At 46.3% G+C, this 13,622-nt stretch overlaps 1 protein-coding gene across 1 annotated transcript in view; it reads left to right on the top strand.

Annotated features, from left to right (window-relative positions):
* LOC126091050 (uncharacterized) overlaps positions 1-13,622 on the top strand; it is a 376,404-nt gene that overhangs the window by 93,894 nt on the left and 268,888 nt on the right. The window contains exon 2 of the mRNA XM_049907032.1: positions 475-638. Coding sequence (XP_049762989.1) covers positions 493-638 — 146 coding nt within the window. The 5' untranslated portion in view covers positions 475-492. The remainder of the gene's footprint in view (positions 1-474; positions 639-13,622) is intronic.

Raw genomic sequence — 13,622 nt, 5'->3', positions numbered from 1 at the left:
GCAACTCCCTACCCAAAGATTTTACAACGCACCAGCACTGCTGTTATCGTTGCTAGTCGATGCAAATAACAATTCCTTTGGCTTTTTCCCAGAGCTTATAAGTTTCACAGTAAAACACAGATGAATACAATGAAACGTCAACAGACTTCTACCTGAAAGTACACATACAGTAAAGCAATGTCCTCACTTATTAAAAGAAAGCATTTAAATTACAAATATTTACATGCAATTCAGAAAAAAAATTTATATATAGGTAGCAGGTGCCATGCATCCTGCATTTTTGGTGTTACAGGGTCTTCGCAACAGCCTTCCACAGTCTTAGTCCTCGTCTTCATGGTAGTGGAGCTCAGATTAGTTCCTCAGCTCGACTGGTATTTTCTTTGCGGGACCGCTTCACTTTTTAGCTTACGGAGTTGATCCTTTGCTACTGACGGCATTTCTATTGCGAGACGCTAACACGAATTTTGTCTCCAGGTCTCGAGAGTCAGTGAGATGTCGACAATTGGGCGATCGGGAGTTGCTGGTGTTCCGCGCCTCGTGAACAAACAGTTCAACTCACCCATCAAGCTGTACTCGGACGAGAACGTGACCGAGGTGATCAACAAGCACGTCCAGGTGCTGGACAACGGCGCCGTTGGGTGAGTCTGTCTGCTGAGCGACTCTTGTAAATGTCAATAAACAGCGCGTTCTCTATTATTTATGCTTAAGATGTGGGAAAACCGCAGGTAAACGCCGATACTGTGCGTGTAAAACCTTCCTTGACATTAAGAGACTGCAGTGCCTGAACTATTCAGAATTAGGACGCAATGTTCCTTCGGACACGCATGCATGTCCGAAGTAACTATGCATCATAATTCGGAATAGGACAGACACTGAAATATCGCGTTTATCCGCTGACACAATCGAGCGACTTTCAAATAAAATGGCTCCCTTGTACAGGAATATACATAATGGATGTATGACTACAGGTTGAAGGCACATGGAGTTTGGGTGTAGCCGTGAGTCGTACTAGGATAGCGTAAAGGTAAGGCGACAGCTCGCGATACGGGAAATCCGGGTTTGGGTCTCGGTGAAATGTTGCTTTTTGAACAATAAACATAATATGTCCCAAATTTTTAATTAAGGCTAAAACACATCAAGAATAAATTTTCTCTGGGTAAATAAATCTGTAAAGCAAGGAGAAAAAGGTCACGATTTTTTTTTTTTTTTTTTTTGTTCCGATGACGAAGGTTCCAGAGAAATGTTTATGTACTGAAACTTTACGCTCTGTAAAGCAAGTTGAAGGCAGTCGCCGTAATTTGTTTTTGGATTATACAAAAAGAGGAGCTGTGAGCTCTCTCTCTCTCTCTCTCTCTCTCTCTCTCTGTCTCTCTCTCTCTCTCTCTCTCTCTCTCTCGTTTGTTTTCAATGGTTGTTTCACATAGTAGAAGTGTCGCTCTTGTATCTATAACTGTTGGTTAAATAATTACGCAAATTTAATTACATTAGCCGTGTTTGAATTAAGAACATACTTTCCTTTACCATTAATGCCGCATCTCAATTTTATTATATTGCATTTTAGATTTTTTTCAGATTGTAGCGAAGGTCAGTTGCCGACGAATTGTATGGTGGCCACAGCCGAACGCTACTAGTGTTCAATCGGCATTTACTTTATTAAACTTTTATTTCGGTGTCCATGAGATCTCTTATACCGTTCTTTCCAAACAGTATCCGGGCAATGTAATTCTGCAGACTGCTTAATTTTGAGATCGGTCACTGGGCTCTAAACAATGCCATCGGTCAACGTTCTCGTCTGTCTGATGGGAATCTGATGCTGGTTGGTGGAATATAATTTCGTTATCAACAAGTAAAACTGTTCTATGCACCATTCTATCATTTCAGGACTTTTACCACCAGCGAAAGTGATAAAAAAAGTTTTATAATGCTGTTTTATGTTTTTTTTTTAATATCAGAAATATTATACCGATCCTGCACAAATTTTCATTGTCACTACTCCATTATACAGTTGATGGTTGTCCATATTCGCAGTTCTTCATCACTGAAAACCACGTACACAAGAAAGTGCGGATCGATTGTCAGGCGCTGCGAGAAGCATTGGCTGAACATTACACAAGGTCCAACGCCAGCAAGAGTCAAGGCATGTACTTTCCATGGGCAGCTGCATTTCCTGTAACACTCACCCCTACTCGGCGAAACATTTATTAAACGTGCAACTGCTGAATCCTGATTGCAGGCACCTCATCCACTCGATCAAGCACTGCATCTTTCATGTCGGAAGTCCGTGTAATTCATCGCCCTCCTGGGCCGTTGCAATGTGGTACCAATTACCCCATTTCTCTAAATTGTTGGAACAGTTTTGGAAACATGGTGTGATATCTTCCATGCGGATATCTGGTCCTGTACAACCTTTCCGTTCCCATCCCCTTCCATTTGCTTGCCTACACACGAAAGTCACATCTAGAAGTCCTGTCACTGGGTACAACTCCATTTGGTTGGATCTGATCAGCTTTGGTAATTCAACTTGTAAACACAAGCCGCTACTGCAGTACAGGCATTGTACACCAGGATTGCTTATGTCAGAACACAGTACGCCATCTCCACTGGATTAGTTCAATCCGACCTTGACACGTAAGTATTCGTCAGGATTGCCTACCCTGCAGTCTCTCAACAACACTATCGGTAAATGTATCCCACTTTCGGTTCGGTCGTTACGAAGCAGGGTCCTTTACCTCAAACTGATACATTTACCCTCCTCCTTCATCTCTGAAAGATTATAACATCGCCATGGAATCACTAGTATAAGTGGTCCGCCCCGTAGTTAAGTGTCCGCAGCTCGTGGTCTCGCGGTCGCGTTCTCGATTCCCGGCGGGGTCAGGGATTTTCACCTGCCTCGAGATCACTGGGTGTTTGTGGTGTCCTCATCATTTCATCATCATTCCTGAAAGTGGCGAGATTGGACTGAGCAAAGGTTGGGAATTTGTACGGGCGCTGATAACCGCGCAGTTGAGCGCCCCACAAACCAAAACATCATCATCATTATCAACGTAGCTAAGTAGGCAGCGCGTCTGACTGATTTGTGAAGGAGCCAGCTTCTATTCACGGTACTGTCAGTGATTTGTGTGTGTGTGTGTGTGGTCTGAGGTTTTCGGGCGCTAAACAGCGTGGTCATCAGCGCCCAAACGCATAGAAACAGGAACACATGCAGTGAAGGGACGAAGACGGACACCGAACAAGGAGAACGGCTAAAAGACACAGACCTGACGCAGTTCCAAATCCTCACATACAGAGGCAAAACAAGAGGAGAAGAAACGCACTAAAAGAGGAAAGGAAACACAAGGAAAAGAGAACAGAAATCGAAGTGAAACAAGTAGGTAATCGTGACTGGCGGACCTCTTACCTGAAGCCTGGGTGAGCCAGTCACCCAGCAGCACATTAAAATCCTCTCCCTAAAATCCGAGGCAACAAATTGGACAGGACACAAAACCGTAAGACCTTGCGTCGTCTTGCAAAATAGAGGGCAAATCCGGTGGCAAGGAAACCACCGCCCTCTGGTCACACAATAAAGGACAGTCAAGTAAAATGTGGCGCACCGTAATCTGGACGCCACAAGCACTGCAGATTGGGGGGTCCTCCCGCCGGAGTAAAAAACCGTGCGTTAAGGGACTGTGCCCGATGCGGAGGCGAGTGAGGAGAACCTCATCCCGCCTGCATGACTGGTAGGACGTACGCCATGGCCGCGTGGTGGCCTTGTCCAGACGCAGCTTATTTTCACCGACTGCCAGCCACTCCTCTTCCCATTGACACATGACACGAAAACGCAAAAGGGAGGTAACAGCATGGAGGGGGACGGCACATTCAACAACGTGAGGGAGGGAACATGCATCTTTGGCAGCCCACATCCGCCAGTTCGTTTCCCCTAATACCCACGTGCCCCGGCACCCAGCAGAAAGAAACCTCCTTCCCCTGCCGTTGCAGGTGGAGTAGGGCATCGTAGATGTTCTGGACGACCGTATCCGCTGGGTACAAGTGTTGCATGGTCTGAAGGGCACTCAGGGAGTCAGAACAGATGAGAAACTTAAGACTGGGAACACATCTCATCTGCTCCAATGCCCGCAAGATCGCAAACAATTCGGCATCAAAGATGGTAGTTCTTGGTGAAAGGACTGGAACGTGTTGTACTCAGCCTCGTGATGCCAGCTGAGGAACTACTTCGACGAGAAATAGCATATCAAAGGTCCGCGAAACTGACAACGTCGCGCGAGTCGAGAGTGCGGTGCGCTGGCTCCACGTCCTCCCAAACCGCATCCGAGTGACGCCACTGGCAGAGGGTGACACGGCGGCCGGTCGGTGCACAATGGTCCCTGGTAGCCAGTACGTGGAGTCGGTATCAGTCAATTGTCTCGCGTTCCACTGAAAAAAAGTCGGTAATTTTAGGGTTAAACGAAAAGCTCTGTTCAGCATTTAAATGGACTGCTTCCAAAAAGCTCTCACTTTCCCCATTCTGTTGAACGTATACATTGAGGTGTTCATAAGTGGAAAACGAGACGTAAATTTTCGGAATGGACAGAGCGAAACGATAGAGTAAGGCGATATGATCTGCAGCAGCGACTCCAACGCCGCAGATGTCTGTCCATAAATTTGTTTGGAAAAACACGAGGACGTGTGGCCAAGGGCAGCGCGGCGCGTTGGTTCGCTGGTTGGCCGCCTGTGGGGAATTTATGGCTACACAGGTGGCAGCGCGCGCCGCCCGCCCGCTTTGCGTAACTCGCCAAGGTGGCCCCTCGTTCCACTCCGACCACACGAACGGCCTACATGCGGCCCTGCTGGATTCTGGGCCCCTCTTATCCAAACGAATAGCTAATTCGTACCACAGCGGGGCGACGTGGCTGTCTCTGAGAAATAGCGTGTGGTTCTGTTCTGTTAACGACCAAAGGATTATTTTTATGTACAGTTTATCAGCGGGTGCATGTCGATTAAGAGGCTGCCTGCAATTTCTCGATCCAGAGCAAAAAGTCAGCTACATGTTCCTTAATTTTAGCTTCAATGGAACAAATGTCGTTGTGAGCATCAGTCGAAGATTGGTTTGATGCTCTTCACGCTAGTCTATCTCATGCAAGCCTCTTTATCTATGCAAAAGTCCTGCAACCACATGGCTCCATTTAATTTTAACACGCTGAACATCCCATGCGTAGTTTCATATTTAAATATATTATTCGTATCCATACACACAAAGGTCTGTCGATACGTATAAACGACCTAGTGGATAACGTCGGATGTTCTATGAATATGCTATCGCACACAGAAAAATCGCAGCGCTAGAAAATTGTAGCACAATGCAGGAAGACATGCAGAGGATTGATGCTTGGTGCAGAGACTGGTAACTGACCGTCCAGATAAACACATATAACAACATATTGCACACCACCATCATCATTAGTGTTCCACCCAAAGCCAAGTTTTCACGTGGTAACTCTCCATGCTCTAATGTCTTCTGCCATCCCCTTAAGGTCCATGTAATTTCCGCTTTCCTTTACGTCGTCTGTCATCTTGTATCTCCTCCTTCCTCTCAGTCTCGTTTCACAAACTAGTCCTGCCAGTGCCTCTATTAGCAAGCACTGCTGACTTAACGAATGTCCCATCCAGTTCTTCTTCATTTCTCTTATAACCTGAAGCAGTCTTTTCCTCTCACAAACCCTTTCCAACATTCTTTCGTTACCCAATCAGTCCATCCAGCTCACCCTCTTCATTCTCCAATCACATCTCAAATGCTTCTGTTTCTTTTTTTTTTTCATTCTCTCGTCTCAGAGTCCATGTTTCGTCCGTGTAAACTGCCACATTCCAGACAAAAAAGTTCCCAACCGTTTTCCTCAGGTCTTTATCTGGTTTTCCACTTAATAATCACCTCTTCGCTACGGCAATGCATGTTTTCACCTCCTTATGACATCTGAAGTATTAAGTGATCATGCTTACTTGGCTAACAATGACTTGTCCCATCTTAGTATTTGCGTTTCCTTCCTCCATCATATTTTTTTGTTTTCGCTGTACTGATTCTCATCCTGTATACCACACAACGTTAATTTAGATCTTTTAGCATTTTATTTACAGTTCGTTCACTTCCTACCGCTAATAACATGTCTTCAGTAAATGTTATACTTTCCACTATTTTCCCCCCATACATACTCCTTTTTTTCCATTTAAGCCTTTCGCAATAATCTCTTCCAGCTATAAGTAGGACAACAAAGGGGAGAAATACTTTATCGGCATGAGAAATTAGTCTGGTAGTCCTGTGCTCTTCACATTTTTGTATTTCTTTCCTCCTCAGTTGGTATCATATACGATGAAAGAAAGTTTTCAGGCCTGTCTGTCATGTGTCTCATTACGGAAGCAGACTATTCCCTTCCTTCCCTGTTTCCCCAAGCCTTCAACACTTCTTCTGGTAAGTTACCGATTCCACATGCCTTCCGATTCTTCATCTCCTTCAGTGCCTTTCCTACTTCTCATTCCAAGATGCTGTACTCTTTTCAATTTTCTGGCACATTTTCTTTCTTTCCAGCTTTGATTTCACTTGGTATTTGATCCATCTTATACAGACGTTCTATACAGGGTAGTCAGACATTAACCAGACTGGTTAATTTCAGTGCTAATAACAAGGAAACGACGCAACGTATCGAATTTTTTTCTTAATAATTATTTCTCAGCACAATCTACCCTGCAACACCATTATAAACTTTTCAGACTCTTTCTGACCACTCTGTATATTATTGCCATCTGGTCAAAATGACCTGTGGTTCTTCTGCTATTATCTCGTCCGTTCTTTCTATTTCCCTCTTAGTTTTCCTTCTTTACTTTAAAAAACTATCTTACTAGCCAATCTATACGCAAATAAGCAGAAAGATCAGTTATTGTATGATACACCATCTCCGAACAAGCAATGGAGGCAGTCACCTCCATTAAATAGCTGGTAGAGTGCCTACAGAGCAATTTAAAGTGGAACGAACCCATAAAATTAACGACGAAAGGCAAATACGACTGACATATATTGGAAGAATTCTTAAGAGTCAATCCACGAAGAAGGTAACTTCCGAAAGCCTTGTTCGACAGATAATTGCCTCGCGGAGTGGCCACGCGGTTAGAGGCGCCATGTCACTGACTGTCCGGCCTCTGCTGCCGGAGGTTCGAGTTCTCTCTCGGGCATAGGTGTGTGTGTTGTTCTTAGCATAAGTTAGTTTAAATAGTGTGTAAGTCTAGGGACCGATGATCTCATCAGTTTGGTCCCTTAGGAATTCATACACACATTTTTGACAGATACTTGAGTATCGCTCGTCTGTCTAAGACCCGTACCAAAAAGCGTCGATAGAGAAAACAGAGAAGATCAGCACCTTCCGTCACAGGTTCGTCTATCAAGCGCAAATGCATCACAGCAATGCAGGCATTACAACAGAGGCGTTGTGCATCACCAGAGTTGTTTTCCTGTTAAAATCACCTGAGCATACGTTCCTAGAAGACAATATACCCTGACCATCCAGAACATTATGACCACCTGCCTAATAACCGACGTGTCTTCCTTTGGCACGGATAACAGCAGCGACGCGTCGTGGCATGGAAACAGTGAGGCCCTGGTTGGTCGCTGGAGGGAACTGGCACCACATCTGCACACACAAGTCACCTACTTCCCGTAAATTCAGGGGAGGGGGAGGAAATGAGTTCTGATGCGACATTCAGTCACATCCCAGATGTGTTCGATCGGGTTCAGAGCTGGCAAGCTGGGGAAGCCAGCACATCAAAAGGAACTCGCCACTGTGTTCCTCACCCCACTTCACCATGCTCCTGGCCTTGTAATATGGCGCATTATTTTGTGAAAAATCCCATTGTCGTCGGGAAACATGATCGCAACGAAGGGGTGTACGTGGTCTATGACCAGTGTACGATACACCTTGGCCATCATGGCGCATTGTACGAGCTCCACTGGACCCATCGACGCCCATTTGAATGTTCCTGACAGTATAATCGAGCCGCCGTCAGCTTGTTTCCGGTGTCCAGTACAGGTATCAAGGAGCTGTTCTCCTGGAAGACGAGATTCGACCCCCCCCCCCTTCCTCCATTGGCAATATGAAGAAGGTAACGGGATTCAACAGACCATACAGCGCTCTGCCACTGCGCCGATAGTTGTCGAAAACGTGGTGTTAACATTGGCACAAGCTCGAGTCGTCCGGTAAGGCGGCCCTCACCTTAGCAGTGTTCGGTGCACTGTGTGTTCCGACACACCTGCACTCTGCCCAGCACGAAGTCCTCCATCTGCAATGAGGGGAGGCCGCCCAGACCCCCGACGTGTATACGTGTTTCAAGACACTCACCGCAGCACTGTTCGAACACCCGACAAGTCGCGCAGTTTCCGAAATGCTCGTGCCGAGTCTCTAGGCCAGGGGCGGGCAAACGTTGCACGCGGCTCGTGAGCGCACAGCGCTGCACGTGTGCTGCTCGCGTGCAATCGCCGAATGGGGCAGTGGCGACAACCGGCAGGTTGCAGCAGTGTAGTACAAGGCCAAGCCGCGGACGCTGATGCGAAGCGACCACTACGTAGTGAACGTTGTATTTCAAGAACCGGAAAATGGAGAGTGAATCAAGGAAACGGAGACGTGGAGATTTGCTATCTTTTAAAAAGTAATGGGAGAATCATTTTTTCTCTGTGCAAAGACGTGAAAATTCTAAATGTTTAATATGTGGCAGTATTCTCGCTGGTCAGCGGAAGTTTAGAATTGAAGGCCATTATAATAAATTTCACAAGGACGAGTACAATTTTTTGTCGGATTCTGAGCGGATGGGGAAATTGATTGAGCTTAAGAAGAGTGATCTGACGATATTAGATGCATCTGTCCTAGTTGCCGTTGTCACGAGAGAACAGCGACTTTCTCTCGTCATGTCTCTCATCTAACTGATTTAACATTTTATGGAGCACTGTTTTCAATTTTTCAGGACGACAACAATAATAGCCCAGCGGTACGTGCAAGCTATAAAATTGCGCTTAATATAGTGAGAGCTGGAAAACCATTTGCTGAATTAATAAGCCTCGGTTAAGAGCAAACATAAGTGATGAAAATTTACGTAACTGTTTGCGTTTGTCTGTATGCAGAAATTTTGTTCCAGATATTAAACGTATTGTAAACTCCACCTGTGATAATTAAATAAAACGTATCGTAGTTAATAGGTCCTCTTTCAAACCACGATTTATTTCAAGCACTCCTGCTAACCTTATTCCATCATTCAATAAAGCACGCTAGAAAAACAAAACGCATTACAGAGGAAGGAGTGGACAGAAGGTATGGTGGGGAGGGGAGGTAAGCAGGTGGCCAGGTTGCCCCTGTGTGCACGCACAACACCTGTTAACTGCACGCGTGCAAGTGCACCGCACACGTGCAGGATTCCTGCCCGCCCCTGCTCTAGGCCATCACAATCTGTCCCCGGTCAAGCTTAGACAGATCGCGCGCCAACCACTGTACTCACGTACAGTACGCACACTGATAGAACATGCACCATGCATGTGTCTGAATAGGTGTCGCTGCTATCGCCTGGACGGGTTTATATCGATAGTAGGTCGGTGGTCATAATGTTATGACTGATCGGTGTATTGCTTCCCCCCGGCGTATATCTCGTGATAATATATAATAATGTCGTTTGAGAAGGGCCTCCCGTCGGGTAGAAATCAAATGGCAGTAAGCACTATGGGACTTAACATATGAGGTCATCAGTCCCCTAGACTTAGAACTACTTAAACCTAAGTAGCCTAAGGACATCACACACATCCATGCCCGAGGCAGGATTCGAACCTGCGACCATAGCAGCAGCGCGGTTCCAGACTGAAGCGCCTAGAACCGCTCGGCCTCAACGGCCGATCGTCGGGTAGACCTTTCGCCTGGTGCAAGTCTTTCGATTTGACGCCACTTCGGCAACTTGCGCGTCGATGGGGATGAGATGATGATGATTAGGACAACACAACACCCAGTCCCTGAGTGGAGAAAATCTCCGACCCAGCCGGGAATCGAACCCGGGCCCTTAGTATTGATATTCCGTCACGCTGAACATCTTTTTTTTTTACTCGTTTTGTTCGATATGGTTCGTTGCGTTTGGTCGGGGCGGACGTCACAAGACATCCGTTCAAATTGATCGTTGGTTCTTTGACTCAGTTTTTTTATTACAGAGAGCACGCAGCCCTCTGACCGAACACGCTGAGCTACCGTGCCAGCTGTCACTCAGCTACCGGGGGCGGACCTCGTGATAATACTCAAGTTAGAGTGGTTCGAGCTCACACTGAGGCTTACCAATACTCGTTCTTCACGCAGCTCTTTCGCGAATGGAAGTGGGAAGAGATACAGTGAAGCGGTGCACAAAATATCCTCCACTACACTCTATAAAGTGTCTTGCGGAGTATAGATGCAGACGTGGAGAACGTCTTACAGTTCTTCGCGAGTCACTCGTGTAACATCTGTGCAGTCCATGTAGAGCTGCGAGAACAGCTACGTTTTTTGTTTACACTTCGTATCATATTTGTGTGATCAACAGCAAGTTAAATGACATGTGTATTAGTCCACTGGCAGCTTACCAGAACTCGTTCCAAAGGGTGATCTCACTATCAGTTGCAAACGAAATAAACGCAATAGGCGCGAACCGAAGATCAGAAAACCTCATGATAGGTACTCATTATTGTTTGTTTAGAGCATATCAGTAGAGGATCGCATCGGAAGGGGACGCCTGAATGTAAACAGGAGAGTATTACGATGTGTTCGAGGATAAGGCAAAGGAAAACGAGAGGCACCACCTGTGTTCTTTCCCAGAGTAAACAAATTCCGGCCTAAAAATACGGCGACCAGAGAAGCGCGGCGTGAAATTATAAGTCCCCCGCGACTGGGGGCAGAGATGTACGGTGCAGGCTTTGCCCCCGGACTGCGGCCTTGGCGAGGCCAATGCGACGGCTAATCCGGTGCGGCCGCGGACGTCATCCCCGGCAGGTAATTGTGCCGTCCGTCATGGCGGGCCGCTCCCGAAATACGCCGGCCGGTATTTGCGTCGCCGCCGCCGATGCTGACTCACCGCGAGCGGCGATCTGTTTGCTCAGTTGCTGTCCGTGGCTGACAGAGGGCCAATCGGCTCTTCGGCGCTTCCAAATAGCTGTGGCCGATACTATCGTGCGAAATTGACGAAAAGAAGACTGCGAACGAAGTTGCAAATGGCTGAATGAGATGTTCACTCTGCACCGGAGTGTGCGCTGATCTGAAACTTCCTGGCAGATTAAAATTGTGTGCCGGACCGAGACTCGAACACGGGACCGTTGCCTTTCGCGGGCAACTGCTCTACCATCTGAGCTACCCAAGGAGCTCCTGAAAGGAGTGCTAGATCTACAAGGTTCGCAGGAGAGCTTCTGTAAAGTTTGGAGAGTAGGAAACGAGGTACTGGCAGAAGTAAAGCTGTAAGGAGGGGGCGTGAGTCATGCTTGGGTGGCTCAGATGGTATAGCACTTGCCCGCGAAAGGCAAAGGTCCCGAGTTCGAGTCTCGGTCCGGCACACAGTTTTAATCTGCCAGGAAGTTTCAAATGACTGATTTGGTTATATTGCATAGTCCGCACAGGTGGCTTGAACGTTCCGATAGGACAGGTCGTCTATGATCCGTGACACAATGTGGCGTGTGACATCATGCGTGTGTAAAGAGATATAGACGAAAATATTGACAATATTTATTGTCCTTCTACGTTATTTTTACAAATTTTCTAATCTTTCTGTAAAGCTTGTTCATTCCAATCAGTGAATATATTCTGTTCCACACTTGACGGCTCCTGCCCCTGCGTTATTGCGCAGTATACGGATACCGCTTTGTAATCTACCGGGTGATCAAAAAGTCAGTATAAATTTGAAAACTGAATAAATCACGGAATAATGTAGATATAGAGGTACAAATTGACACACATGCTTGGAATGACATGGGGTTTTAATTGAACCAAAAAAATACAAAAGTTTAAAAAATGTCCGACAGATGGCGCTTCATCTGATCAGAATAGCAATAATTAGCATAACAAAGTAAGACAAAGCAAAGATTATGCTCTTTAAAGGAAATGCTCAATATGTCCACCATCATTCCTCATCAATAGCTGTAGTCGACGAATAATGTTGTGAACAGCACTGTAAAGCATGTCCGGAGTTACGGTGAGGCATTGGCGTCGGATGTTGTCTTTCAGCATCCCTAGAGATGTCGGTCGATCACGATACACTTGCGACTTCAGGTAACCCCAAAGCCAATAATCGCACGGACTGAGGTCTGGGGACCTGGGAGGCCAAGCATGACGAAAGTGGCGGCTGAGAGCACGACCATCACCAAACGACGCGCACAAGAGATCTTTCACGCGTCTAACAATATGGGGTGGAGCACCATCCTACGTACATCGTACGTTCCAGCAGGTGTTTATCAGCCAGGCTGGGGATGATGCGATTCTGTAACATATCGGCGTACCTCTTACCTGTCACAGTAGCAGTTACAAAACCAGAATCACGCATTTCCTCGAAGAGAAAAGGCCCGATAACGGTAGATGTGGAAAATCCAACCCATACCGTGACTTTCTCGTCATGCAATGGAGTATCCACGACAGTTCTAGGATTTTCATTTGCCCAAATTCTGCAGTTGTGAGAGTTGACAGACTCTCGGAGCGTGAAATGAGCTTCGTCGGTCCACAACACGTTACTCAACCAATCGTCATCTTCCGCCATCTTTTGAAACACCCACACCGCAAATGCCCTCCGCTTCACTAAATCGCCAGGTAACAGTTCATGATGCCGATGGATTTTGTACGGATAGCATCGGAGGGTATGCATAAGTGCCAACCAATCAGTAGTCTATGGAATGCCGGTGCGAAGTGCGACTGCACGAGCGCTGCATAGACGAACCCGCTACAGTCTCCATTTCTTCCTGAACTGTCTCAGCAGCATTATGCCTTGTGCTCGGTCGGCCACTACAGGGTCTAACGTCTAAACAACCCGTGGCTTCGAACTTCGAAATCATTCACGCCACAGCTGCATTTGTCAACGGACTTTACCCATTCGAATCCCCTTCCTATGGCGATAGCATCATAACGCTGAACTAGCACATTACCCATTCTGATAATACAGCTTCACTAAAAGCGCCTTTTCAGGTAACATCAACATGCTGCGACTGCTGGCGCATCTGATTCTCTCTGTCATTAGAGCTCCTTTTATATACGATTGTCATGCGCAGTCACTGACGTTTTGCTGTCCAGCGCCATCTGTCAGACATTTTGTGAACTTCGTTTTTGTTCGTTTTTTGTTGTAATAAAACCCCATGTCATTCCAAGCATGTGTGTCAATTTTTACCTCTCTATCTGCACTATTCCGTGGTTTATTAAGTTTTCAAATTTATACTGACTTTTTGATCACCCGGTACATCCTCATTTACATGGATACTGTGCAAATCACATTTAAGTGCCTGGCAGAGGGTTCATCGAACCAACTTAACAAATCTCTATTATTCCAAACTCGTACAGCGCGCGGAAAGTATTAACACCTATATCTTTCCGTACGAGCTCTGATTTCCCTTATTTTATCTTTGTGATCGTGCCTCCTTA

Source organism: Schistocerca cancellata, chromosome 1, assembly GCF_023864275.1.
Source record: "Schistocerca cancellata isolate TAMUIC-IGC-003103 chromosome 1, iqSchCanc2.1, whole genome shotgun sequence".
Lineage (NCBI taxonomy): Eukaryota > Metazoa > Arthropoda > Insecta > Orthoptera > Acrididae > Schistocerca > Schistocerca cancellata.
The sequence above is the reverse complement of the archived record's forward strand: the minus strand, read 5'-3'. Positions and strand labels throughout refer to the sequence as shown.